General features: G+C 44.5%; 1 protein-coding gene across 3 annotated transcripts in view; it reads left to right on the forward strand.

The window, feature by feature from the left end:
- LOC141132081 (uncharacterized) overlaps window positions 1–24286 on the forward strand; it is a 144777-nt gene that overhangs the window by 16894 nt on the left and 103597 nt on the right. For 2 of the 3 annotated variants that reach the window (XM_073620090.1, XM_073620088.1), the window contains exon 3: window positions 21141–21287. The exons of the other annotated variant lie outside the window; for it this stretch is intronic. In XM_073620090.1, the coding sequence (XP_073476191.1) occupies window positions 21141–21287 (147 nt within the window). The remainder of the gene's footprint in view (window positions 1–21140; window positions 21288–24286) is intronic. 3 annotated transcript variants of the gene reach the window in all.

The raw sequence follows: 24286 nt of genomic DNA on the forward strand, positions 1-24286 counted from the left end.
CGCTTGTAAGACTGCTGCGCAAATATGGTGTGACAGAAAGTAATGCAACGACCACCATTTTATTCTCTAGGGTGTTGGAAAAACAAATATAATGTTTGGGGGTTCTAAGTAATTTTCTAGCAAAACAAATGTTTTTAACTTGTAAACACCAAATCTCAGAAAGAGGTAGATATAAGGGCAAAAAATAATGTATTATATTTTCGATATAGTAAGTAAGTAAGTAGCTCAGGGACAGGACTCAGGAGGACAAGAAATTTGAATGGTCAGGCACACACATAATTGACTCTCACAGTGACACTGACAGCAGTGTGCAGCAGCACTTGCGCAGTTCAGAGCCAAGCGTCACAGACATATTCTTTACTGGCAACCTTTTCCTGTCACTGGCATTTACTGGCAGAAGAAAAGTGTCTATTTTTTACTGGGTGCCAATAAAAATACTGACAGTTTGCAACACTGGCACAGACGGTTGGTAACTGAATTAAATGCCTATGCAAAATGTATCAATACAAGTGCTATCTCAAGTTTTTGGAAGTTTTTGATACTTACTTCAACTTAGTACTGTTAGATGACAAAGGACTTTATCTTTGTCTTGAGTTCTGTTTGCCACCTATTGACCTGGTGATGGTATCTGCAATTAACCTCTTAGGAAAAAAGTATACATTTTTTTTACCATTACTATGTTTGTATTTCTGGTTTTCATTTATAAAAAATTGGTATGCTTGCATTAAAAAAAGGCTCTATGTTTACATTCAGTATATGTTTACCTCTGTTGTTCTTTACTTTGATAAATTCAACACATATACCTGTATATTGAATGTTAAAAGGCTCCATGCTGTTAACTTCTGAAAGATAACTCTGTACATCATGCTAGGTGACTGTTGACCTGGTAATGACATCAGCTTAGGGCAATGTTACCAGAGGACATTGTTGTATTACATCTTATGCCCACTGATTTAGGGATGGCAAGAAGAATGGAACAATGCTGTTGGAGGACATTACTGTGACATTACTGCATGTACAATACTATATTCCATGCTGTATATTTTCTACTGATACTTTGCTTTGAGTTGCAGTTTGAGTGGCTAGTGAAAGTGAAATGTCAACCTGCATTCATAGTGATTTCCTAAGACCCAACAGATATTGTTCAGCAGCAAAGAAAAGGCAGCTGTTGCGGTGACATCAACAGGTTCACACTGCTGTTGCTGCTGCTGACCCCATAAAAAATAAATAGATTAAAGACCCTAACAAAATAAAGCCCATATAAAGAAAAGTTGAAACACAAAAGAACAAAAAAATTGACTCCAAACGCCCACCTGCAAACACTACAAGAAAAATAAAATCCTATTATTTATTTTACCTAACGTGGCACCTTCTCTCCAACATTGCAGTGCTCCAGAGCTCCCCGTCGGCCTCTGAAATCTTTAGCTGGTTGGCTTCCAGGTACCAATCTTTGGCCATTTTCTTTGGCCAGACCGAGATGACGTGACTCCCGCACACCTTGGCTTTGCCAAAATTGTACACTGAACTGTGAGTACAGGGTGTACAGACAGGAAAGGAACTTTAATGCAGAAGAGACATAGTGGGGTTTATTTACTAAAGCTGGAGAGTGCAGAACCAGGCTCTTCTGCATTAAAAATGAATTCTGTTGCCATTATTTTTATTTTTTTTACCTAAAGTTCCACTTTAGGAAAAAAAAAGACCTTCACAACCACTGGCCAGGGTTGTGGGGAAGAGACCATTGTCCCCATTCATTTGTTTCATGCAGCTGTTAGTGGGGAAACCCGCTGACAGCGAATGAGTCATTGGATGTTGATGCTGAGATGGCCAGCTTCCTGGCCTGCTCCTTAACAGCCAGCTATTCTTCACACAGAATTTGGATTGGTCGATACATTTTTGACCGTTTCAAATTCCAATTGTTCTAAACATTTGGAATTAGAAAATGAAGATCAGGTCTGCTGGATCTCCCTCTGTCATAGAATGCTACCAGCTAATCAGTTCAGTTTTTTCTGGCATATGGCCCCAGAAAAGCACACTCTAATTTAGGAGAATAAAACCTGCCTAGTGTCTCAACCTTGCATTGCACATTTACACTGTGTGCTGTGTGTCCATACAATATTTCTGGCTCTTGATTGTGAAATATTTTTTTTTGGCCTGAATTAAATATGCCTCACTTCTTCCTCTGACATAGTGGCCAAGTACAAATGCTTGCAGCCAGGGCAGCAAGTCTCTACAAATATTGGGACACTCATGTTTGGAATATCTAATTGTCTGTTTTTATGGAAAAAAAGGACTCATCTCTCCCTATTTCATTTATGGCCTTGGACCTCAATCAAACCGCCTACATACTCTCCAGTTACTTTTTAAAAATTGTTGCTTTTGTCTCTGAAACATGACATTGTGATTTTATTTTCTTGCTTGGCATAGCAACTTCCCCAGCTCTGCAATGTGGGTTTGTGGATTGGAGGTGTTTTAACCACTTCAGCCCCGGAAGGATTTACCCCCTTCCTGACCAGAGCACTTTTTACAATTTGGCACTGCATCGCTTTAACTGCTAATTGCGCGGTCATGCAATGCTGTACCCAAACGTAATTTGCGTCCTTTTCTTCCCACAAATAGAGCTTTCTTTTGATAGTATTTGATCACCTCTGCGGTTTTTATTTTTTGCGCTATAAATGGAAAAAGACCGAAAATTTTGAAAAAAATTATATTTTCTACTTTTTGTTATAAAAAAATCCAATAAACTCAATTTTAGTCATACATTTAGGCCAAAATGTATTTGGCCACATGTCTTTGGTAAAAAAAAATGTCAATAAGCGTATATTTATTGGTTTGCGCAAAAGTTATAGCGTCTACAAACTAGGGTACATTTTCTGGAATTTACACAGCTTTTAGTTTATGACTGCCTATGTCATTTCTTGAGGTGCTAAAATGGCAGGGCAGTACAACCCCCCCACAAATGACCCCATTTTGGAAAGTAGACACCCCAAGGAAATTGCTGAGAGGCATGTTGAGCCCATTGAATATTCATTTTTTTTGTCCCAAGTGATTGAATAATGACAAAAAAGTTGTCACTAAATGATATATTGCTCACACAGGCCATGGGCATATGTGGAATTGCACCCCAAAATACATTCACCATGCCTCTCAGCAAATAGCTTGGGGTGTCTACTTTCCAAAATGGGGTCATTTGGGGGGTTTGTGCCACCTGGGCATTCCATGGCCTCCGAAACTGTGATAGGCAGTGAAGAGTGAAATCAAAAATTTACGCCCTTAGAAATCCTGAAGGCGGTGATTGGTTTTCGGGGTCCCGTACGCGGCTAGGCTCCCAAAAAGTCCCACACATGTGATATCCCCGTACTCAGGAGAAGCAACAGAATGTATTTTGGGGTGTAATTTCACATATTTCCATAGCATGTTTGAGCAATATATCATTTAGTGACAACTTTGTGCAAAAAAAAATTGTCTTTTTCCCCCAACTTGTGTCACAATATAAAATATTCCATGGACTCGACATGCCTCTCAGCAAATAGCTTGGGGTGTCTACTTTCCAAAATGGGGTCATTTGGGGGGGTTTTGAACTGTCCTGGCATTTTATGCACAACATTTAGAAGCTTATGTCACACATCACCCACTCTTCTAACCACTTGAAGTCAAAGCCCTTTCTGACACTTTTTGTTTACATGAAAAAATTATTTTTTTTTGCAAGAAAATTACTTTGAACCCCCCAACATTATATATTTTTTTTAAAGCAAATGCCCTACAGATTAAAATGGTGGGTGTTTCATTTTTTTTTTCACACAGTATTTGCGCAGCGATTTTTCAAATGCATTTTTTGGGAAAAAACACACTTTTTTAAATTTGAATGCACTAAAACACACTATATTGCCCAAATAGTACATGGATACCAAACATGACATGCTTTAATATTGCGCACAAACGTGCAGTGGCGACAAACTGAATACATTTTTAAAAACCTTTAAAAGCCTTTACAGGTTACCACTTTAGATTTACAGAGGAGGTCTACTGCTAAAATTACTGCCCTCGATCTGACCTTCGCGGTGATACCTCACATGCATGTTGCAATTGCTGTTTACATTTGACGCCAGACCGACGCTTGCGTTCACCTTTGCGCGAGAGGGGGGGGGGGGGGGGGTGCTTTTTTTTTTTTTTTTGCTTTTTTATCTTATTTTTAAACTGTTCCTTTCTTTTTTTTTTTTTAATAATTTTTATTGTTATCTCAGGGAATGTAAATATCCCCTATGATAGCAATAGGTAGTAACAGGTACTCTTTTTTTGAAAAAATTGGGGTCTATTCTTTCCCAATTTCCCAATGGCGCTGTTTACACCCGGCGAAATCTAAGTCATGAAATGCTCGTAGCTTCCAGTTTCTTAGGCCATAGAGATGTTTGGAGCCACTCTGGTCTCTGATCAGCTCTATGGTCAGCTGGCTGAATCACCGGCTGCATTCTCAGGTTCCCTGTTGGGACAGGAGAGCCAGAGAAAAACATGGAAGATGGGGGGGGGGCATTCCCTCCCACTGCTTGTAAAAGCAGTCTAGAGGCTAATTAGCAGCTAGGATTGCATTTACATGAAAGCCGACCGCTGGCTGAAAAGAATGATACCAAGATGATACCTAAACCTGCAGGCATCATTCTGGTATAACCACTCAAAGTCCAGCAACATACCAGTACGTTGCTGGTCCTTGTTGGGCATATATATAATCTTTTTTTTTTCATGCAGCCTGTGGGCTGCATGAAAAAAAGAGATTGATCAGTGAGTATGCCCACCATTAGAATACCTCCCTTCATCCACCCACTTCTAATGATGGGCATACATGCACCATTTATATATGCCGAAGGGTGGGGGCATCCTCCCGCAAAAGGTAGGAGCAAATCGCTCCTCCGCCCCTGCTGCCCCCATGCTTCGGCATATATCACCTCCGCTGGAGTCACGGCTTTATATATCATGGGAGCAAATGCTGTTGCTGTCAAGATAAATAAATCCGCGCTGCAGCTGAATGGCGTACCTGAAGACAAAAAAATGGTTAACAATAAAACACAGTAAACAGTAAAGTATAAAATTGCATACCTGAAAAGCAAACATGATAAAACATAATAACAATAAAACATTGCAGAATAGAATACAGTAAAAAAAAAGAGCAGAACAATAGAGAGAGAATAGAGAGAGAGAGAGAACAATAAAACGACAACTATTTTTTAAAATTCTATATTTTTTTGTGTTTTTTTTTTTTTTACACTTTTTTTTGTAAATGTAACTTTTGTAACTATAACCGGTTCCAGGTTCGGGTCTCTCAAAATGTGATGGCATCTTGGGAGACCCTGTGAAAGTGTGCCTAGTCTGTGCAATGCTGTACCCTGCGCTAATACTCAACTAGTGTATGGTAGCATTCAAAACATTCACCAGTGCAAAGACCAGGATTGTCAGGACAGGAGGGACAATAATAGCGGGTGTCACGCCTATATCCGCGCTTGCTGGAGACACGACATCTTTTTTGGGGGGGGGTTCGTTGGGTAGGGGTACTCGGGAGGACATAAAGAAAATGCCTCTCATGCAGCCGACTGCATTTGGTTGGGGATGTGAATGGGGGAAGTACGGGTGCTGCAGAAGTGGTGGGTTCCCAATTAGGATTGGCGAATGCAGCAGGAAGGGCATTATGGGCACGATGGGCCTGTGTTTGTCTTCTTCTTGGTGGCAGCGGGACACTACTTGTGCTTGCCACCTCACCAGCTTGAACTGCACTTATGGGAATCACCACGTCACCAAGTGCTACTGCGGTGCTGGTTTGACTATAACCGGGGTGTACTAGGCCGCTGGTGCTTGCCAGTTCACCAAAACGCTACCAAAAAAACTGTTAGCGATCGCAGGGATCAGGCCTGACTCTGCAAACGCTGCAGTTATGCGTTTAGTGTTTTGTAAGTGACAGTGATCGATACTGCACTTGGGTGGGCTGGGCCGGGCGGAGGGGCAAATCGCAGGTGCTAGCAGGTATCTGGGCTGATCCCGCTAACACTGCGTTTTTGGGAACCCTAAACTGCTGGGGACGCTAGTATAGATCTGATCGGATCAGATATTGATCCGTTCAGATACTATACCACTAAGGGAGGTGTACGGTGCGTGCGTGGGTGTTAGTGCTACTGGCACTAACCTGACGCTGCCTGGGGCTGGTGCTTGCCAGTTCACCAAAACGCTACCAAAAAAACTGTTAGCGATCGCAGGGATCAGGCCTGACTCTGCGAACGCTGCAGTTATGAATATAGTGTTTTGTAAGTGACAGTGATCGATCGATACTGCACTTGGGTGGGCTGGGCTGGGCCGGGCGGAGGGGCAAAACGCAGGTGCTAGCAGGTATCTGGGCTGATACCGCTAACACTGCATTTTTGGGAACCCTAAACTTCTGGGGACGCTAGTATAGATCTGATCATATCAGATATTGATCCGTTCAGATACTATACCACTAAGGGAGGTATATGGTGCGTGCGTGGGTGTTAACGGTACTGACGCTAACCTGACGCTGCCTGGGGCGATGCAGACCCTATCTGACCCTAAAACCTAACTTATATCACCGCCGGGCGATCAGGGGGCTAAACCTTTATTAGGTAATAAACGGCGGGTGCCCTGACACTATAAAAAATAAACAAACTAACCAACGTCACCCGTAACACTTATACGGTGATCACTGGTGAAAGGGTTAACTAGGGGGCAATCAAGGGGTTAAAACCTTTATTAGGTAGTATATAGGGTTCCCTGACGCTATAAAACGCTGACGGCGAACCTATATATTTACCTCCCTAACTAGCGTCACCAGTGACACTAATACATCGAAAAATGATCGCTTAGTGACACTGGTGACGGGGGGTGATCAAGGGGTTAAAACTTTATTAGGGGGGTACCCTAGACCTAAAGAGGGCTAACACTAACTGCCCTACCACACTAACTGTCACAAACTGACACCAATGCAGTAATCAGAAAAAAAACAAAAAAACTGCTTGGTGTCACTGTGACGGGGGGGGGGTGATCGGGGGGTGATGGGGGTGAAAAGTATGCCTGGCGTGTTCTACTGTCTGTGTGTGTGTTGTGCGCTCACATCGATGTCTTCTCTCCTCGGCGCAGAAAGAAAAATACAGAGCCGAGGAGAGATGACATCACTTCCTCTGCCGCTGTTTACTATACAGCAGCAGAGGAAGGATTTCATTGGCTGGGAGCGATCGCGAGGCGGGGCCACGAATGGGTGGCCTCCCCCTCACCTCTGATCGCTCCCGGACAGAAGCCGACCGCCGCAGGCACCGGGGGGGGGGGTCCGATCAGACCCCCTGCCCGCGGAAGGCAGATCACGTACAGGTACGTGATTTTGCCTGCCCGTGCCATTCTGCCGCAGTATATCTGCGTGAGGCGGTCGGCAAGTGGTTAATGCACACTGTCAGTGCTGGGACAAGGTCATCTAGAGCCCAGGGAGAACATGCCAAACTGCGCCCCCCACCCCCAAGATGTATGAGCATTATGTGTCAGCAAAAATACCCTCAAAAGGTCAGTTGTTGCTGCTGCTGAGCTTGTGAAACCCCTCTCCACAACCCAAATGCGGACAGTAATTTGAGAGGCCGGCTCTGTCCGGCGGCCTCCCGACTTCACCCTCCCACCTACCGGTGTCTGAGGAATCTCATCTGAAGGGACATTGCAGTGTGTGCTGTCTGGGGGTATCCCGATGACAGATGGTGATTTGCAGCGGTGAGCAGGAGGAACAACGAGAGCAGGGAGCGCTGTTATTCACCAGTTGGAAGGCAGAAGTAGGAGTGAGAGAGAATGAGTGTGTGGCATGAGCCGAGGAGTGGAGCCCAGAGAGGGGGGTAAGTGAGAGGAGAGGGACGCAGGGAGAGAGGAGAGGAGTCTCTGAATCCAAGCTGGAGGAAGAGCAAACGGATCTGTGAAAAGGCCGACTCCGACCCTCACCCTCCGGATCTGGGCACCAGACCCCTGTCTAGTTTATGAATTCATCACTGCCCCAGGACTTGAAGAAGCTGCAGATGGACTAGTAAGAACTATCTGGAGCTGAAAGGAATCCCTGAACTTCGTACCTGTACCAGTACCTGTTCCAGCAAGATTCCTGGCACAGAGAGCAGTAAGTCATGTCTGTTTTTTTTTTTCTTTTTAAGATGTGGATTGGACTGCAACTTACCCCTGAAGACTATAAGCAGCCTGTGAGAGAGACTGAGAGAGACTGACTCATAGAAAAGTCTGTCTGAAAAGTTTATATGAAACTGGGAGAGAGAGGAAGTTTGACGCATTGGGGGGCCCCTTCCTCCTCTTTCCCATACTCTACATATGGCTAGAAGCCTGTATAGGCATTTATATACAGTGTAACTCTTATGTCCTCTAAGGGAAACGGGGCCTGCGGGTCCGGACGGATGGTAAGATAGTAAGATCCGCCAGTAAGCTGGGATCTAGGTACTAAAAGGACTACAATTTTTTTTTTTACTACCCCTACCAATATTGCCTGAACTATTCTGCCGGAACCATTAAAGCGGTTAAAAAAACTATTACTAGACCATTATGAAACTGTTAAAGATATAACTTTAAAATTACACTTGGGTAATACACAGAACAATCTGTGAGAGCCTGTGAGAGAGACTGACAGAAAGGAAAGCCCATGCTGGAACCAAAAAATGTAACAGCTAAAGACAGGCTAGGTTATAAGCAGAACACAGTCGGTGAGAGAGACTGACCTGAAGGAAAGAAGGGAGCTGGGCACTATCAAAACTACAAATAGTCTTCAGTTGTTTCTATTTTTTTTACCTGTGATGGAACTACTTGCATTGGCATCAGTAAAACCGTTAAAGAACAACTTTATTAGGTACACCTCTAAAAATATAGAGCGAGATTCCAGAACTATAAAGATAAAGAACAGATATGGGAAAGCCTCAAAGCCAAACACCCTGCAACACATGAAGAATAGTATTACAGGTATTTCCTGATCTGGCAACAGAACAAATGAAGAAGTACAGGATCTAGTATTCATGGGGCTTCCCAGTCTGTTTAATAGGACGAAAAGAAGGTCGCTCAGCAACCCTAAGGTTCCTAGAAGTAACTGACACATTTTGTAAAAGAATGGATATGCCAACTCTAGAGATTCCCGATTGGTGGGAAAAAACTGAGGGAACTATTAATACTACTTTTTTGGAAATAGGAATGTCGTGGAGCTGCCGATCTCTCTGGGCTCTCTGAACCCCCCACCAAAGCAGAAATTACCAGTATTTGGATTTAACTATCCTGAATTTAATTTCAGGAAGAGTAAAGAAAATAGGATTGGGAGAGGGGAGTACAGCAAGCAAAGATGACCGAAGTGAACTTTTTGACATATAATGTACGGGGGTTAAACACATATACAAAAAGAAATAACATTTTAAGAGAAATTGATCAACTCTCTGGAGAGAGGTAGTCTTTCTACAGGAGACTCATATCTCTCACAAAACAATTATAAAATTAAGCTCAAAGGATTTTCCAAGATGGTTCTATAGAGATTCTACAACAAAACGGGCTAAGGGAGTGGCAATCAGGTTTGCCAGAGGAGTAAGGTTCATGCTAGAAGAGAGGCAAGTGGACCCTGAAGGGTGTTACCTGTTCCTGAGAGGGGAGACTAAACGAGGATGATTACACCCTGGCAAACATCTATTGCCCAAATAAGAACCCAATAAATTATTTAAATGTGGTTATTGAGAAACTACAAAGGGGATAGCAGGTGTATTTCAAAAATATTATGAAGAACTGTACTCAGTAAAACAGAAAGAGAGCTTAGAGCAGGAAAAAGAGAGGAGAGAGAAAATGAAAATGTTCCTGAGGGAAGTAAGTCTGAATAAAATCTCAGAAGACAGATTAAGCGCCCTAGAAGAACCCATTACAGAAGAAGAAATAGGTAGGATCCTAAAAGATACAGCCTCAGGGTAAAGTCCAGGCCCAGATGGGCTGACAATATTTTACTATAAGAGGTTCAAGGAAATGTTAATCCCTAGATTATGTACCTATAAGAATGGGATAGGATCAAGTTGGGAGATGAGAAGGGACGCCCAAGCAGCGCTTATTACAGTTATCCCAAAGGAAGGGAAAGACCCTGTGTTCAAGTTACAGACCTATCTTGTTGCTAAATGCAGATACGAAACTATTCGCTAAGGTTTTAGCGAGTAGGATGAAAACGGTAATGAATGACTCGGTCCATGCAGACCAGGTCATATTCATTCCAGGAAGGGAAGGAAGGGATAATGGGGTTAGAACACTGTTACTCACGTATGAAACAAAAAGATGTGGGTCACCAGGACTACTACTCTCAATAGGCGCGCAAAAAGCATTTGATAGGGTAGACTGGGGATTCATGATGAAGACACTCGAGGTAATGGCAGTAGGCCCAAAGATGACCAACTGGATTGAAGCACTGTACAACCATCCAACAACTAGGGTAAAGTTCAATGGGTCAGTATCTACGCCCTTTGAGATGCAAAACGGAACCAGGCAGGGTTGTCCCCTGTCCCCCCTGTTGTTCGTTCTCTCGCTGGAGCCACTTCTGGCAGCGGCCAGACAGAGTCCAGACATAGGGGGAACAGGATTGGAGATGAAGAGCACAAATTGGCAGCATATGCCGATGATATATTGTTTTACATTACCAAACCTAGAGTAACCCTTTCCAACCTAACAAAGCTACTAAAAACCTATGGGGGAATATCAAATTTTAAAATGAACCCCTCAAAATTAGAGTTTCTCAATATTAACATATAGAAACAGGACATACAGATATTCCAAAAAGAGTTCCTATTTACAGTATCTCACAAAAGTGAGTACACCACTCACATTTTTGTAAATATTTTATTATATCTTTTCATGTGACAACACTGAAGAAATTACACTTTGTTACAATGTAAAGTAGTGAGTGTACAGCTTGTATAACAGTGTAAATTTGCTGTCCTCTCAAAATAACTCAACACACAGCCATTAATATCTAAACCACTGGCAACAAAAGTGAGTACACCCCTAAGTGAAAATGTCCAAATTGGGCCCAAAGTGTCAATATTTTGTGTGGCTACCATAATTTTCCAGCACTGCCTTAACCCTCTTGGGCATGGATTTCACCAAAGCTTCGCAGGTTGCCACTGGAGTCCTCTTCCACTCCTCCATGATGACATCACGGAGCTGGTGGATGTTAGAGACCTTGCTTTCCTCCATCTTCCATTCGAGGATGCCCCACAGATGCTCAATAGGGTTTAAGTCTGGAGACATGCTTGGCCAGTCCATCACCTTTACCCTCAGCTTCTTTAGCAAGGCAGTGGTCGTCTTGGAGGTGTGTTTGGGGTCATTATCATGTTGGAATACCGCCCTGCGGTCCAGTCTCCAATGGGAGGGGATCATGCTCTGGTTCAGTATGTTACAGTACATGTTGGCATTCATGGTTCCCTCAATGAACTGTAGCTCCCCAGTGCCGACAGCACTCATGCAGCCCCAGAACATGACACTCCAATCACCATGCTTGACTGTACAGACACTTGTCTTTGTACTCCTCACTTGGTTGCCGCCACACACGCTTGACACCATCTGAATATTGTAAACCGCTGCGTAAACTGTCGGCGCCATATAAATCCTGTATAATAATAATAATAATCTGAACTAAATCAGTTTATCTTGGTCTAGTAATCCATGTCCTTAGTCTGCTTGTCTTCAGCAAACTGTTTGCAGGCTTTCTTGTGCATCAGCTTTAGAAGAAGCTTCCTTCTGGGATTACATTTATGCAGGCCAATTTGATGCAGTGTGTGGCGTATGGTCTGAGCACTGATAGGCTGACCCCCCCACCCCTTCAACCTCTGCAGCAATGCTGGCAGCACTCATACGTCTATTTCCCATAAATAACCTCTGGATATGATGCTGAGCATGTGCACTCAACTTCTTTGGTCAACCATGGTGAGGCCTGTTCTGAGTGGAATCTGACCTGTTAAACCACTGTATGGTATTGGGCACCATGCTGCAGCTCAGTTTCAGGGTCTTGGCAATTTTCTTGTAGCCTAGGCCATCTTTATGTAGAGCAAAAATTCTTTTTTTCAGATCATCAGAGAGTTCTTTTCCATGAGGTGCCATGTTGAACTTCCAGTGACCAGTATGAGATAGTGAGAGCGATAACACCAAATTTAACACACCTTCTCCCCATTCACACCTGAGACCTTATAACACTAACGAGTCACATGACATCGGGGAGGAAAATGGCTAATTGGGCCCAATTTGGACATTTTCACTTAGGGGTGTACTCACTTTTGTTGCCGGCGATTTAGACATTAATGGCTGTGTGTTGAGTTATTTTGAGGGGACAGCAAATTTACACTGTTATACAGGCTGTACACTCACTACTTTACATTGTAGCAAAGAGTAATTTCTTCAGTGTTGTCACATAACGTAAAGATATAATAAAATATTTACAAAAATGCGAGCGATGTACTCACTTATTTGAGATACTGTATATGGCGAGAAAAGGAATTAAAATACTTGGGAGTAAAAATAACACCATCTGAAGAGACAATATACCAAGTAAATATTATTCCGCTCCGAAATTAAATAAAAACGGAAATTAATAAAACTGCAACAGGACACCTCTCCTTGTTAGGCAGGATTAATATTTTTAAAATGGCAATTTTGCCTAAGATTACGTATAAAATGCAGATGCTGCCAATCCCCCTCCCACAAGCATACTTTAATACATTAAAAACGTTATTACTCAGGTTGATATGGCAGAAAAAGAAGCTGAGGATAAGCCTTGCGGTACTGAACAAAGACAAAAAGCAGGGGGGCTGGGGGTGCCGGATATTAAAAAATACTATAATGCAATATTACTATCATGGGTGTTAGAATGGGTAAAAACGAACAAGGGAAAAAGATGGGTTAAATTGGAAAACACGATTAGCAGTGCTGCACTGGGGAAAATAATATGGATACCACCTGAGTACAGAGAAATAAGCAAAAATGCACACGTTATCACAAAGAAAATTTTGGTAATTTGGGACTTGATGCACATGAAAGAAAAATAGGAATTTAATTCACCTTTGATACCATTAAAAGAAACTAACTTTTTTCCACTGGGAAAAGGGAGATTGTTTGGGGAATGGATTAAAAAATAAAACTCACAACTAAACGATATCACGAGGAAAGGTAAAATATACATGTTACAGGAGTTAAAACAAAAAAAATGAGTTTATGGTAATAGACGAATGGCGGTACTCCCAGTTGAAACATTTCGTTACATCACTGCCCCAGCCAGTAAGATCCGAGGAGGACTTACGACCGTTCGAGCGGTTATGTACGACAGAAGGAACAAAGAGAGGGATTCTACAAAGTGCATGTGAGATTGGAGGGGCCAGAAATATCGCCATTCATAACAAAGTGGGGACATGAACTGGGGAAGGGAGAGATGGATTTTGGGAAAATTTATAAGATGACACATTCCACAGCAATAGATAGTAACACTATCTAAATGAATTACAAAATGTTTAGCACGCTGGTACATAACACCGGATAAGACAAATAAATATCATAAGGAAGTCTCACGACTATGCTGGCGGGAGTGTAGGGAGGTGGGAACGATGACCCGTATATGGTGGACGTGCCCAAAAATTAAAAACTATTGTAGAGAGGTGTTGGAGGTAATTCAAGAGATCACTAATATAGAGATTGTGGAAGATCCATGGAGGTGTTTGTTTCATGGGGTAAGAATGCCAAACAAACATTACCTGAGAACATTGGTTCCCCATCTAACGAATGCAGCTAAAAGTTTAATACCCCGGCAATGGCAGGAGAAGGAAAGTCCTAAGATGAGAAGCTGGTGTAGAAAGGTAGACAAGATTTACAATATGGAATATCTCAGGTTTTGTGGAGAAGAGGGAATAGAACGATTTGAAAGTAAATGGAAGATCTGTTGAGAGTTTAAGCACACAGGGAGATATGTAGAATTAAAGAGAGTAGAGGAAGGGATAGGGTCGGGAGTCACAGCAGGGGTTTATCAATAAAAAAAAGGGGGGGGGGAATTATTTAAGGTACTAGTATTTGGTGGATGTTAAGTGATGTATTTTTATACTTGGATATTTACTTGTCATTTAAAAGAAAAAAACAATAAAGATATTAAAAAAAAAATCCCCTTAAAAAAATTGAGCACGCTTACCCCCTCCTCCCAGTACAAATGCGTCCCCTGCTGAAATCCCCATTCCCAGAAGAAATCTTTGCCCCCCCCCATCCCCCAAATCCCCCAGCACAAATGCCCACCCCCCAAAAAAATAGTTCCCCCCACTTCAAATTCCCCCTCCCAGCATAAATTCCCCCACTTTTACTAGAAGAAGCTCAAACAAAGTTCCAGAAAACAAAATCAAACAGTTTCCCTTGCAGGGGGTTTCCACCATCAACACAAAGTAATGGTAAATTCAGCCTTCTGGCTTACACATGCAACAAAATAGTTATCCAGCCTCCTGGCTTACACATACAGCAGTACTGCACAGGCATTCCACTTCAAGCCCCCGTCTGTCTCCCACAAACCATGTCCTTGCCAACCCTGTCCGCATAGATAGCAGCCCTTGCTGCTCTAATGCTCAGGCTTGGGTCTCTGGCTTTCCCAGTGCACAGACATGCACTCTTGTGGCTTCTCCCTTGCACACCTGGACTCCTCAGGAGGGTGGAGCTCAGAACCATGGTCTTGGTCACTAATAGCCCAGCACACACCTGACCAATTAATGTGCTGGTGGTTCACACAATCTGGACCCAGGACTGGAGATTTCATCCCACCCGGATCGCTAACAAATCTCGGGGCTCCCCCTAATTAAGCAAAGCCAATGAAGCCCCTCAACCTGCCTGGCTGAGAATCCTGGGTTAATATCACCTCTGTGGGGCATCACCCTGTCATAAAAGCAGTTATTATTACATCAGTTTTTCTTCCATGTGTTTAAATAATTTGTTACCAAAAACAGTTTCCAGTTGTGTATGAATGCTAGTAAATAAAGGTAAACCTGTGCTTTGCCAGCAGAGGCGAAGCAGCAAGTTTACTTTAGGGCTTGGTCCCTCAAGCAGCACATACTCATTTTTCTTTCACTTCCTCACTACTCTGTTTAGCTGGCATGTGTAATACCCATTACTTCAGGGTATGCAAAAGCATGTGACTTACCCTACGTAAGAGCCATAGGCGTGTGCACAGGTTGTGCCAGGTGTGCCTACACAGATTCCCCCTGCTGCCTGGGGAAGTCCCCTTCTCTGTCTGAAAAGTGAGACATCAGGGGTTTGTTGATATTACGCCAAAGCCCTCCAATGGGGCTTCAAAAATTGTAAAAAAATTATAAATAATATTGTCTGCCCTACTGATATTGTTCACTGAGATATATATATATATATATATATATATATATATATATATATATATATATATATATATATATATATACTAAATACATACACACACATGTGTGTTTGAGCTTTGGGATACACACCCTAATGCAATAGGCTGTGCACACCTATGGTAAGAGCACAGTCACATACAGTATGGAATGGCTGCCCTTTGTCTGGAAATCTGACTTATTTTTATTGGGTTCCCCAGTGGTGAGGGAACATTATTACATAATAATAATAATATTATTATAATGTTTTCCAACATTATTATTGTTATTACCAGAGGCGTAACTACAGGGGTCGCAGAGGTCGCAATGGTGACCCCGCGCCTGCTCCAGGGGGCCTGTGCAGCTGGTAGAGAATCTTCCCGAGAGCTCTGCTCTCTGCCTCCCCCTACAGTGCAGTACCCAGCTGTATGATTGAAGGTACTTGTCATAAACCAGATGTGACCAGAACTGTGTGACTGCAACAGAGTGAACCAGACATAAATAGGTGAAAGTAAGTTTATTTAAGGAAAATGCATATGTGAACACACCACCAATACAGAGTGAACAACCAAACAATCAGTGATATAAAACCAACCAGCATATGTAGCAAGAGGGAGTACCAGAATCGTAGTCAAGCCAGGCTGGGGTCATAAACAGGGAATCAGTAGCTGGGAAGGGAGATAAACAGGACAAGAGAGGATGGATGGATACAGGAGGGAAGGGTCAGGTACAAGGCTCAGAGTCCAGAGTCCAGGGTTTAGGGTTCAGGTAATGGACAGGAAACAGGATCAACAGGTTCCAGGAATCAGGGTTCAGGTTCAGGTTACAGGATCAGACTACAGGATCAGGGTAACAGGATGCAGATCAGGGCTCAAGGACAATACCAGGGCAACATAAGTGTGCAATTGCCGGGTATTTATACTGCAGCTCTGCTAATTAACGTCAGGTGACATCTGTCTGCAGAGGGGAATACCTGCTCCATACTGCCAGGATCCATCCGCTGGTGGACGCCAGTACTGCAGCCCAAAGATGACATAACATTAACAGGGAAAAGCTCTCCTGACAGTTCCAAACTGCCAGGAGACACCTGCTGGTGGACCTCAGTACTGCATGCCGAATAACAGATATTACCAGGGGATGGAACATTTCCTGACAGTCCCCCCCTCAAAGGAGCGGCCTCCGGACGCTCCAACTGGTTGTAATTGTCCATAGTCTATGGCATTAAGCAGAACAACAGATGGGGGTACATCAGGCTGGGCCACAGGCACTTCAGGCGGGGCATCAGGCACCTCAGGGCAGACAGCGGGCACATCAGGCCAGACAGCAGGCTCCGGGTCCTCGAGCTGGGCAGCAGGCTCATCGGACTGGACAGCGGGTACCGAGACATCAGACCAGGCAGCAGGTACTGGACCCTCAATCTGGACAGCGGGCACAGGCATTGGTACAACAGGCTGAGTAGCAGACACTGGCACCTCAGGCTGGGCAGCGGACAGTGGCACAACAGGCTGGGCAGCAGACGGTGGCACAACCGGCTGGGCAGCAGACGGTGGCACAACAAGCTGGGCAGCAGACGGACGGTGGCACAACAAGCTGGGCAGCAGACAGTGGCACAAGCTGGGAAGCAGACAGTGGCACAACAAGCTGGGCAGCAGGCATGGGCACAACAAGCTGGGCAGCAGACGGTGGCACAACAAGCTGGGCAGCAGGCATGGGCACAACAAGCTGGGCAGCAGACAGTGGCACAACAAACTGGGCAGCAGACGGTGGCACAACAAGCTGGGCAGCAGACGGTGGCACAACAAGCTGGGCAGCAGAGGGTGGCACAACAAGCTGGGCAGCAGGCATGGGCACTTCAAGCTAGGCAGCAGAGGTTGGCACAACAGGCTGGGCAGCAGACGGTGGCACAACAGGCTGGGCAGCAGGCATGGGCACAACAGGCTGGGCAGCAGACAGTGGCACTTCAAGCTGGGCAGCAGGCATGGGCACTTCAAGCTGGGCAGCAGACGGTGGCATTTCAAGCTGGGCAGCAGGCATGGGCACTTCAAGCTGGGCAGCAGGCATGGGCACTTCAAGCTGGGCAGCAGGCATGGGCACTTCAAGCTGGGCAGCAGGCTCATCAAGCTGGACAGCGGGCTCATCAGGCTGGAGAGTGGGCACATCAGACTGGAGAGCAGGCTCATCAAGCTGGAGAGCAGGCACTGGCACTTTCGGCTGGAACACTGGCACAGAGCCATCAGGCTGGGAGGCAGGCACCCAGACGTCAGGCTGGGAGGCAGGCACCCAGACGTCAGGCTGGGAGGCAGGCACCCAGACGTCAGGCTGGGAGGCAGGCACCCAGACGTCAGGCTGAGAGGCAGGCACCCAGACGTCAGGCTGGAAGGCAAGCCCCGAGACGTCAGGCTGGAAGGCAAGCACCGAGACGTCAGGCTGGAAGGCAGGCACCGAGACGTCAGGCTGGAAGGCAGGCACCGAGACGTCAGGCTGGAAGGCAGGCACCGAGACGTCAGGCTGGAAGGCAGGCACCGAGACGTCAGGCTGGAAGGCAGGCACCGATACATCAGGCTGGAAGGCAGGCACCGAGACGTCAGGCTGGAAGGCAGGCACCGATACATCAGGCTGGAAGGCAGGCACCTAGACCTCAGGCTGGAAGGCAGGCACCCATACATCAGGCTGGAAGGCAGGCACCGATACATCAGGCTGGGAGGCAGGCACCGAGACGTCAGGCTGGAAGGCAAGCCCCGAGACATCAGGCTGGAAGGCAGGCACCGAGACGTCAGGCTGGAAGGCAGGCACCAAGACGTCAGGCTGGAAGGCAGGCACCGAGACGTCAGGCTGGAAGGCAGGCACCGAGACGTCAGACTGGAAGGCAGGCACCGAGACGTCAGGCTGGAAGGCAGGCACCGAGACGTCAGGCTGGAAGGCAGGCACCTAGACATCAGGCTGGAAGGCAGGCACCGATACATCAGGCTGGAAGGCAGGCACGATACATCGGGCTGGAAGGCAGGCACCGATACATCGGGCTGGAAGGCAGGCACCGATACATCGGGCTGGAAGGCGGACACATCTGACTGGAAGGTAGGCACATCAGGCTGGAAGGCAGGTACATCAGGCTGGAAGGCAGGCACCGAGACGTCAGGCTGGAAGGCAGGCACCGAGACGTCAGGCTGGAAGGCAGGCACCGAGACGTCAGGCTGGAAGGCAGGCACCAAGACATCAGGCTGGAAGGCAGGCACCAAGACATCAGGCTGGAAGGCAGGCACTGGGATGTCAGACTGGGTTGGATTAGCTGGTGCGGAGGCAGGTTGGGTTACTGGCAGGATTGTCTTGGTTGGAAAAAACTTTTGTTTTTTCTTTGGCTTAGCCACTGAAGCTCTGTAGGTGAGGGGTGCAGCAGACTGGAAAGGAGGATTGGGATATGGCAGAGAAGAGGTAACAGTAGCTGGACGAAGTACCTGTGGGTTTGTGGGCAGCTGAGAAGAGACAGGTGGGTTGAATGCAGGATAGGTACAGGGAGCAGAGACTGGATATGAGTATTTGGTTGGCAGCAGCGTATACTGAGCTGCAACTGCGGTTGACACGGGTGATGGGGAAACATACACTTGGGTAGGCTGGTGTTTGGTGGCAGAGGTGGTTTGTTTGGCTGGAGCTGCTTGCATCATGTCAGAACATGCTGAAAGTATAGGTTGTACAAACTGTGCTTTTAAATCTCCCTGTCTAACAAAAGACTGAGCAGACACAATGCACTCTGCAGTCACCTGTGGGGAACAGGCTGAGTAGTGCTCACAAAAATCAGCTGGATCATCTTCAAAAAGCCACACTAGGGATACAACCTGATTCAAATCAAAAGGAGGAGTGAAATCATCACGGCCCTCTGGAATACAGGGCAGGGCCAGCTCAGTACAGATCTTGATCAAAGGCTGCACCTCCCCAAACAATATATAACCCTGATCGACCAGGGAGTGAGCCAAATGTATAGTGGCAAACACCTGGTCACTAGACCATCCTTTCAAAGCCTGGTGGCAATAATCACCACTTTCAGATGCCAGCAGAGAAAAATAAATAACCTCATCTGCATTCATGTTTGCAACCAACTGAATCAAAATGGTTCCCCAGTGCAGCCACTTCTGGTCAGGGATGGCCCTGGTATTCTGTCATAAACCAGATGTGACCAGAACTGTGTGACTGCAACAGAGTGAACCAGACATAAATAGGTGAAAGTAAGTTTATTTAAGGAAAATGCATATGTGAACACACCACCAATACAGAGTGAACAACCAAACAATCAGTGATATAAAACCAACCAGCATATGTAGCAAGAGGGAGTACCAGAATCGTAGTCAAGCCAGGCCGGGGTCATAAACAGGGAATCAGTAGCTGGGAAGGGAGATAAACAAGACAAGAGAGGATGGATGGATCTCAGGAGGGACGGGTCAGGTACAAGGCTCAGAGTCCAGAGTCCAGGGTTCAGGGTTAAGGTAACGGACAGGAAACAGGATCAACAGGTTCCAGGAATCAGGGTTCGAGTTCGGGTTCAGGTTATAGGATCAGACTACAGGATCAGGGTAACAGGATGCAGATCAGGGCTCAAGGACAATACCAGGGCAACATAAGTGTGTAATTGCCGGGTATTTTTACTGTAGCTCTGCTAATTAACGTCAGGTGACACCTGTCTGCAGAGGGGAATACTTGCTCCATACTGCCAGGATCCATCCGCTGGTGGACGCCAGTACTGCGGCCCAAAGATGACATAACATTAACAGGGAAAAGCTCTCCTGACAGTTCCAAACTGCCAGGAGACACCTGCTGGTGGACCTCAGTACTGCATGCCGAATAACAGATATTACCAGCGGATGGAACATTTCCTGACAGTACTGTACTGCTGAATTTTTGAAAGACTGCGTGTGTGTGTATATGTGTGCAGATCATTCCACCCATCACATGACACACTGCAGAGCATTCCAACCATCACATGGCACACTGCAGAGCATTCCACCCATCAAATGACACACTGCAGAGCATTTTACCCATCCCATGATACATTGCAGAGCATTACAACTATCCCATGACACACTGCAGAGCATTTCAGCCAACCCATGATACACTGCAAAGCATTTTACCCAATCCAAGATACACTGCAGAACATTACAACTATTCTATAATACACTGCAGAGCATCTCACCCATCCCATGACACTGCAGAGCATTTCACTCAGTGGCGGAACTACCAGGTTGCATTTGGGGGGGCAAGATGGCAGGAAGGGGGTCCACTGCAGAACAGATGAAAGGGTCCCACTGTGGAATTGTAATAAAGGGCCCCACGACGGAAGTAAAAGGCCAGAGGATCAAGGGACACAGGCTCGGAGGGAAGGGCCTTGGGACCGGAGGAAAGAGCCCCGGAACAAGTCAGTCAGGGGGGCCCTTCATTTTTTCTTGCACTGGGGTCCTGAAGGTTCTAGTTATGCTTCTGGTTATTACAATGGTGTCAAACATACCTCATGGCATATCAATAATGCAAAATAAACCAGCTATATGTTTAGGAAGACTAGCTGCAAGAGAGAAATACGTTTGTTTGTTCTGTGGGAGGTGGTAAGGACAAATATAGGAAGCTGAAAGGTGGTCCACTCCATCTGTTTCTGTCCAGAACCAAATTTATTGTGAAGTTGTCTGTTAATTTTTACAGTGTATATACTGTACCTGATTCAGCTTCTGCCTTATGATGTCTTTTCTTTATATTATTATTTTTCCCTTTCAGAACACTGAAAAAATATGTCTTTTACAAAAAGTGTTGGAATTTTATATGCTAGTAAATGAAGATGTATGGACCAAGGAACTACCAGAGGAACATATATGTGTGATGCACGATCTTCTAGTATATTTTAAAGACAACTGTATAAAATGTGTAAGTTCAGTTATTTAACTTGCAGCCATACTGTGCATTTTCATGTATTCTGTTTTATTGCCTGCTATTACATCAACACCAATGAATCCTTGCACTGATTTTTGTAGGTAGACTGGATGTTTTTGACACTGCCCTTAGGGGCATCTATTGTTTTTTTTCTGCCTCTAAACACCCCTACATGTTAGCTTATGTGTCCATGCACACATAGGCATTTGGAGGAGTTTAGAGGCAGGGGCGTTTAGAAATAGAAAACCCCAAAAATATTAAACACAGGAAAAAACTATTTGGAAGACAGGGTTCATGGATCTCTTTTCTTCTTATTGTCTGTGAAAGGCCTTGCCAAATGCAATGGGTGGATAATAGCAAAATGACCCAGTAGAAAACAATGTAATAAAACACAGTAAAGAATAACTCTAAAGAAAACACCAAAAGATGTAGTAAATGATATCGCCTGTCTACTACTCTTAGGCCCTATCTACACCTCTGCCCAATGGAAGGTCAAATATGCCATCTGCTAAAATTTTGATCCTTAACCAATTTAATACCAGACACTTTCACCAACCTTCCTGCCCAGGCCAATTTTCAGCTTACAGCGCTGTTGCATGCAACATTGTACCCATAAAAAATTGTTATGATTTTTTCACACTTTTGGTGGTATTTAATCTTAAATGGATTTATTTTTTCGCCAAAAACATTTCTTTTCTGTTAAAACATTTTGCAAATAAATAATCTTTCTTCATAAATTTAGGCCAAAATGTATTCTGCTACATTTTGTTTGACAAAAATAATCCAAATCAGTGTATATTATTTAGTCTGTAGGAAAGTTATAGTCTACAAACTATGGAATATATTGTATACTGTATCTGAAAATTGATCAATCCTGATGTATTGACGGCCTATCTTACTTCTTGAGGCCCAAAAATACCAGCACAGTACAAATATTCCCCAAATGACCACTTTTGGAAAGTAGACAGTCCAGTGTATTTAGTAAGATGCATTGTAAGTTTTTTGAAGTTGTAATTTTCTGTCACAATATTTTGGAATATGAAGAAATTAAAAAATATATTTTTTTTTAATTTTTTTTTTTTTTTTACATACTGTCACCAAAGCAGTACAGCATCATCATATAACTGGTGCGATCGCTAACAGTTTTCTTGGTAGCGTTTGGGGAACTGGCAAGCACCAGCGGCCTAGTACACCCCGGTCATAGTCAAACCAGCACTGCAGTAAGACTTGGTGACGTGGTGAGTCCCATAAGTGCAGTTCAAGCTGGTGAGGTGGCAAGCACAAGTAGTGTCCCGCTGCCACCAAAAAGACAAACACAGGCCCGTCGTGCCCATAATGCCCTTCCTGCTGCATTCGCCAATCCTATTTGGGAACCCACCGCTTCTGCAGCACCCGTACTTCTCCCATTCACATCCCCAACCAAATGCAGTCGGCTGCATGAGAGGCATTTTCTTTATGTCCTTCCGAGTACCCCTACCCAACGAACCCCCCCAAAAAAGATGTTGTGTCTGCAGCAAGCGCGGATATAGGCGTGACACCCGCTATTATTGTCCCTCCTGTCCTGACAATCCTGGTCTTTGCATTGGTGAATGTTTTGAACGCTACCATTCACTAGTTGAGTATTAGCGTAGGGTACAGCATTGCACAGACTAGGCACGCTTTCACAGGGTCTCCCAAGATGCCATCACATTTTGAGAGACCCGAACCTGGAACCGGTTACAGTTATAAAAGTTAGTTACAAAAAAAAGTGTAAAAAAAAAACACAAACAAAAATATAAAATAAAAAAAAATAGTTGTCGTTTTATTGTTCTCTCTCTCTCTATTCTCTCTATTGTTCTGCTCTTTTTTACTGTATTCTATTCTGCAATGTTTTATTGTTATTATGTTTTATCATGTTTGCTTTTCAGGTATGCAATTTTTTATACTTTACCGTTTACTGTGCTTTATTGTTAACCATTTTTTTGTCTTCAGGTACGCCATTCACGACTTTGAGTGGTTATACCAGAATGATGCCTGCAGGTTTAGGTATCATCTTGGTATCATTCTTTTCAGCCAGCAGTTGGCTTTCATGTAAAAGCAATCCTAGTGGCTAATTAGCCTCTAGACTGCTTTTACAAGCAGTGGGAGGGAATGCCCCCCCCACCGTCTTCCGTGTTTTTCTCTGGCTCTCCTGTCTCAACAGGGAACCTGAGAATGCAGCCGGTAAAACCAGCCAGCTGACCATAGAGCTGATCAGAGACCAGAGTGGCTCCAAACATCTCTATGGCCTAAGAAACCGGAAGCTACGAGCATTTTTAACTTAGATTTCGCCGGATGTAAACAGCGCCATTGGGAAATTGGGAAAGCATTTTATCACACCGATCTTGGTGTGGTCAGATGCTTTGAGGGCAGAGGAGAAATCTAGGGTCTAATAGACCCCAATTTTTTCAAAAAAGAGTACCTGTCACTACCTATTGCTATCATAGGGGATATTTACATTCCTTGAGATAACAATAAAAATGATTTAAAAAAAAAATGAAAGGAACAGTTTAAAAATAAGATAAAAGCAAAAAAAAATAAAGAAAAAAAAAAAAAAATGGCACCCCTGTCCCCCCTGCTCTCGCGCTAAGGCGAACGCAAGCGTCGGTCTGGCGTCAAATGTAAACAGCAATTGCACCATACATGTGAGGTATCACCGCGAAGGTCAGATCGAGGGCAGTAATTTTAGCAGTAGACCTCCTCTGTAAATCTAAAGTGGTAACCTGTAAAGGCTTTTAAAGGCTTTTAAAAATGTATTTAGTTTGTCGCCATTGCACGTTTGTGCGCAATTTTAAAGCATGTCATGTTTGGTATCCATGTACTCGGCCTAAGATCATCTTTTTTATTTCATCAAACATTTGGGCAATGTAGTGTGTTTTAGTGCATTAAAATTGGAAAAAGTGTGTTTTTTCCCAAAAAATGCGTTTGAAAAATCGCTGCGCAAATACTGTGTGAAAAAAAAATGAAACACCCAC

Source organism: Aquarana catesbeiana, linkage group LG03 (assembly GCF_042186555.1).
Source record: "Aquarana catesbeiana isolate 2022-GZ linkage group LG03, ASM4218655v1, whole genome shotgun sequence".
Taxonomy (NCBI): domain Eukaryota; kingdom Metazoa; phylum Chordata; class Amphibia; order Anura; family Ranidae; genus Aquarana; species Aquarana catesbeiana.